Raw genomic sequence first — 6,000 nt, forward strand, 5'->3', positions numbered from 1 at the left:
CTGCCACTCTCATTGCCGACTTTCAACCTTTCCTTCCGAGAAGTAAGTGCATGAAAATATCGGCTGAATCTGTGAAACGGTTTATCGCACACCACTAACCTTGCTACTCTCTCACTAAGTGGATTTGATCTCATCTTTCATCACCATAAGCAAAGTCAGATGAGCAAAACCATCCTTGGAGCTAGTAGCTCGGCATTAAATGCCAAAGGATGGTGGCGCAAATTTGGATATGGTACGCGAGGTTGGATGTACTTTTGGCTGGGCCTAACATCTGACTGACCGTTGATGTCACAATGATAATGTCCTTCAGAGTATGAGGAATATTGATTAGAAACTACACCATGAAACCTAGGTTTCACACGAAATGGCAGCACCAGGCACGCAAGCTGCCTCCCAATCTATATCGTTAATTTCTAATTAATTTGTGGTATCTTCCTCTCTCAATATCGGGATGGCTCCGTTACCAGCATCAGCGTGATCAAATATGACCTTTTCAAAATAACGATCTGGAAACATTGAGTTCCTTTTGCTTGTCCCTAGAGAATATAATTATGGTTGGTCTGACTTTTACATTGAATTTTAACTCGATTCTGAACCATGTTCTTGTTTGTTGACGTTGGTCTTTCTGAGGAAATTGGCCTCGTTTTTCTTTGCTGTCATGGGACCCAGTGTTGGCCCTACGAACTATTGAAGCTATTGTGAAAAACGGAGCCCCGTAATGGACTCATTGTTCCATTTGACATCAAACTATGCATGAATTTGAGTGTTAAAAACAAGTATTAATCGATTCAAAGACTCCTTTTACGAGTAAAATGTCGCTGAAAAGCCCACCACCGCCGTTTCAAATGATGGATACCCATGATTTACTCATAGTTAGGCCATGTCACGTAATTGTTATTGGAAGTGGGAGCCTTTGAGGGTGGCTTGTCTCATGCAGAGCTCTTTAAATTTTTGATCACCTCTTCACTGGTTGGTTAACCACTCTCAAACGCAAACATTAGAGCATGCACCCATGCAAATGGCTCATTATGATGGCTTGCCAATATGCGAGGCGGGCAATTTGCCAGGAGTTCACTAACATTTTTGTTTTTGACGACCGGAGGGGAAATTTATATAAATACGAGGCCCGCCCTGACCAACCAAATTCCTGTTGCCTTGGAAAAAGATCCACGTAATTGAAAAGAAGCTGGAACAACAATTCAACAATGAGTCTCCAAGGGCCTCCAGGAGAACACTCATTGAGCGAAGACGAAGAAAGCTATCATAAATTGGTTCTATCTTTGTTTTTGTCTCGCCCTCGCCCAAAAAAGTGGATCCTAACTCTTAACATGAGTGGTACTAGAAAAGGAAGGGAAAAGCGACCAAGAAGGAGAAAGAGATCATTTTTTCCCCCAAGAGCTTGGACCGAAATCATGCCCATTTTGAAGGATTCCGGCAGTCTCTATAGAGAACTGATCGATCAAGGTCTTTCATGAACGGTTCCTTTGATGTTATGTTTCCATTGTTCTTGGAACGTAATGTGATAACTGATAAGGTAGACATCGAAAGAGGAAGCAAAACTTGGCCGAGACTGACAATGAGTTGGAAGAACTAGCACTATTCATCTTTTCCCAAAATTATAGTGGTATCTTGCCTGTGCTCTTAAACGAAAATGGATTTCAATTCGACTTTCCAAGTCCAGTTTTGTAGTGGTTTCCTGGAAGCTCGAATGGGGGCTCTTAATTAGAGTGAGGGAAAATAACTTGGGGAAAGTAGGTAAATTTGTTCCCTAGCCACGACCAATTTCCGGGAATGTACGTAGAGCCCTCGAGAACTCGTGTTATTTAACTCTTGAAGTCGATTCTAGGCTTAGGATAACGATCTCAATCAATTGCAAGGCTGGTTGATACCGAGAACTGGTCGAATTCAAGCAATGACTGTTGTTCCAAGTTCCAAGCCCGACGGATGGCACGCAAGCCAGCGATCACACTTCATCACCGAAGCCACAAGTTAATATCAGAACCTCCTTCCAGCTCCGGAAATCCCCCCAAAGGGATCTGACTGTACCTTTTTCCCGAGGACAGGCGGCATCGTTTCCCCCTCTTCCGTCCTTGACTGTGCTCCAAAATCGGGGCAACCTTGGGGTCCTTCCTGTCTGAGTGAAGGCTGGGGTATTTCGGAGAAAGGTCGTTTGAGCCTGAGAATTCAATAAAGGTTCGTGGTGAGAGCCACTTTTCATGCAAACTTGGCTAACCCTTGAATGGACATTGTTGCATTCTGGTCCCATGAAAGTGGAACCTCCTCTCTCTTGGTCCCTTTGCGTGCTTTGACTTTTCTCCGTTTGTTTGAGCAGTTTTAATTGGGCTTTGAGAGACACGAAATCACCGTCAAAAAAACTTTCCAGGGAGTTCCTCTATTCCCCTCACCCTCCCGGAATCTTTGATCCACTTTCCGTTTGATTTATTTGCAAGCAACTTTTTTCCACCTGCCCAAGCGCAAAATGTGATTCTCACTCCATGAATCCGTTAGAACTTTTTTGTTTGTTGTTTGATCTTTAACTCGGACTCTTTGCCTTCAATGACAGGATGCTGAGAAATAGAGCGGACAAGTTTTGTCCATTTATCAATGATGTGATTTTTATCGGGCTCTTAAGAGCACATTTTTTTTATTCCAGTGTCGATTGCCTATTCCGTTCATGCATTGGTTCAGCATGTCGAGTACTTTGGGTGCTTCTCTCGTCTTTTTCTTAAACGACCCAATTCCAGACGGGCACCCTTCCTTTTTTCACTGCGCGCCTAAACAGGGAGTTGGCGAATGCTCATAAATTACACAGCGTAAATGCAGCCAAAAAGTGAAACCGGTCAAGTCCACTTTAGAATGCCATATTTCCATTCCTCGCTCCGGGTGACGTCAGGGACAATCCTCTAGAGATAACTTGCCCCTAACGAGCTCATTTCTGCCTCTTCAAAGCCAATTACCCCGCACAAAGAACTTGTGCCAAGGTTTGACTAGTTGGTGAGAGTCTTTCTTACCTGTCCGCCTTGCCAACCTTCAACGCCGGTGATTGGGAAAATGCCCGCTATCGTGATGGTCTGCTTTTTGACGCCCACGTGGGTGTTATGATCTTCGGGACCCCCTCCTCGACGGTGTCCATGGCGTGACTGACTACCATCTATGGTCACACTTAACAGATTGGCGGCCAACACCACGGGCAGCCAGCACCGACTATGGCTGAGTTTCACCATTTTCTTGAGTCAGCCACACCTGGGATATCACTGAACACTGGGCACACACACGCACAAACGAGGTGCTTAGGGTTCCATGAGGTTGTATCCGGGCGATGAGGACGAGGTTAGCTTATGATACTGCTCTCGAATCCATTTCCATTGTCGCTTACTCCTCATCTTCCAAGGAAACTTTCTGGCTTGTCCTAGGCCGAGAACGAGCTCTCCTCAAGGTCACACTCACCGAAGCTATTAACCTAGAAATGAATATGGAAATTCCCTTTAGTGGTGTTTGAGTGGGACATGATGATCCTTTGAATACCCTTCTTGAATGTAGCGCATTGTGCCACGTTTAAGCGTCGTGGATTAAGGTTGTAAAAGGAAGGTATCAAGCTCCACATTTACCCCACGATGAAAAGTATCCCGCATGTTTATTTAAGTGGTTCAAAAGCCAAGCAGGGCCTTTCTTACTCAATAACCCAGCATGAACTTCCCAGACAAGCCAACGGCAATCTTCCAGTTTTCCTCCTCCTAATTCGGCCCAATTACCATGCACATCCCACTATATGTACTATACATTATTTGCAAATTGAGTTAGAGAATGGGTATTATTTTCTTCCCGCCCACCTTTTCTCAACGAAACGAATCCAATGGAACATCTCAACGACGAATAGTCTCTCTCTCTCTCTCTCTCTCTCTCTCTCTCTCTCTCAGGCTCTTTCCCTGATCTTGACTCGGTAGACAATCAAAGAACGTAAGTGGGTTTAATTCTAGATCCTCTTTTCTTGAAACAAAAGCTTAACTCAATCTCTTGGACTTGTAGCCTATGTTTCACTAGGGCCATGGAATAAATAGGATTTCAAGGCCTGTGCTCATTGGCATTCACATCTACTCTCACGGTGATATCACTGACATGGTCCTTGAACGGGAACAAGGCTTTTCTCCCTTTACTCCCTATTTCCCTATTCCTAGCTATCTCTTTGTTGCCATTGCGTTCTAAATTCCTCAACCAAATTCTCATACTACAAGCACTGAATTTAGATAGCTAAATTCCACTTCCCCGCGTGCTCTAAACCAGCCCACTTGCTGGTACCTTGTTCCTGCATATCGAATATCAGCTCGATTCATACAGTAACGTGGGGAATTTGGAGAGGAGATCCTGTCAGTTTTCGTCAGATGTCTGGCATTAACTTGACTAGTTTTCATCTCATATATGGCACGTTTCGAGACTCTTTATTGCCTCTTTTGAACATGGAAGAGCTCCAGTTAAGTTATCTGACCCAAACGAGGAGGCGCCACTTTCGCGCGATTCCGTTAAAAGGGATTTTATTTTATCATGGTGAGCGTTGCGCGAAGAATACATTTTTCTTGGCGAGGGATTGTTGAGGTGGTGGAGAGACAATGGAGGGTTGGGAATTCATATCATTTCCATCATTCTTGCCAATGGAATGGAGGTCGCTTCTTCCCCAATTCAATTAGTGCGAAGGATGGCAGGCCAATCAAATTACGTGCGGTTGAACCAAGTGTCTTCTAGCTTAAATGAAAAGAGAGCCCAGCATACATGTACATATGTATAGTCACTCTCAAATTCATTTCTGTATGTTCATTGCCAACCGAGATGGATGGGAAAGAAGTCACTCTGACGACTATCCGACGCTATTGGAGAACCTAAGGGAATACGCTATTTCTATCCCCCTTCCCTCAAACGAAAGCAAACATATTTTCTTTGAAAAGAACACCAAATGAGTCAACCTCGTGTGAATGCGATTCATAATTCATTCATCAATCCCTGAGAACGAAGACCAATACAGGGGAGGACCACAACAAATACACTTCTTGTAGATCCATTCCGTTGCTTACTTTTTGATGGATCGACCAAATACTTTTGCAATCCTTGGCTTAGGATACCATTATTGTAGAGTCAAGCCTTGGCTGGCCGACTGACAATGGCAAAAGCAGATCCCCCAGCCTTTGTAACTTTCTTGCCGAACAAGTCCAACTCATTAGACCGAACCGGCATTGTTTGTCACATTAGGAAGATCAATTTGCAACTTTTGTCTGACCCTTGCGTAACGTTGTGGTTTTGTTCCAATTATGGGAGTGGGAACGCTATCGTTTCCTTGAGTCGGCCGGTCTTTGTGCACTGACCGGAGACATGCCCACTTTGTTTGTCATGCTAAAAAAATTCAGGTCATGGTTGAGACAAGCTCTCGGGGGGCCATGAATATGCTTGGCTGCCTTGGCAAATGTTCATGGAGTTGATTTATGGGCCCTGCATCGAGTCAAACTGCGAGAAAAGGACCAATTCGAACGTGCTTTGTCGAGTCCCCCTTCCTCGCGAAACAACCCCCAAAACAACTTGGCGGCTGGAAAAAGCAATTTCCATATAAGGACAGCTAGCCACCTTATTTCTACTTCCTCCTTATCTGGAGCATCTCCTCGGCATTAAAATGGTCCTGGGCCAGTGGCAATGTGATAGAATACCTGGGCAAGCCCTCTCAAAACTAGCTTGACAGGATCCGGACGGGGGTCGTTTTTTTGGCTCCATACATGGTCCATTTCATGTATGATGTCAAAGACAAATTCTAGGCCATTGTCGTCATGGAGGTGGGGTTCAGGGCGGCCATCGGGTACCACACGTCCAAAAGTTGGGACCAAAATGCAATTTTCGCATTTCCATTTCCCTGACTTTTTGGTCCATTTCTCGCTCTCCCAAGCCTGATCCTTATCCTTCTTTCCTTCCCTTTTCTTGAAGTGATACCAATTTTCTCAAGGCTTCACGTTGCACTTTCTTCTT

The 6,000-nt window shown here is 44.6% G+C and overlaps 1 protein-coding gene across 2 annotated transcripts in view; it reads right to left on the reverse strand.

The window, feature by feature from the left end:
* LOC131889057 (gamma-aminobutyric acid type B receptor subunit 1-like) overlaps window positions 1–6,000 on the reverse strand; it is a 54,002-nt gene that overhangs the window by 44,805 nt on the left and 3,197 nt on the right. For both annotated transcript variants that reach the window (XM_059238049.1, XM_059238048.1), the window contains exon 2: window positions 3,012–3,460. In XM_059238049.1, the coding sequence (XP_059094032.1) occupies window positions 3,012–3,224 (213 nt within the window). In that variant the 5' untranslated portion in view covers window positions 3,225–3,460. The remainder of the gene's footprint in view (window positions 1–3,011; window positions 3,461–6,000) is intronic.

The sequence above is a fragment of the Tigriopus californicus genome, chromosome 10 (genome assembly GCF_007210705.1).
Source record: "Tigriopus californicus strain San Diego chromosome 10, Tcal_SD_v2.1, whole genome shotgun sequence".
Lineage (NCBI taxonomy): Eukaryota > Metazoa > Arthropoda > Copepoda > Harpacticoida > Harpacticidae > Tigriopus > Tigriopus californicus.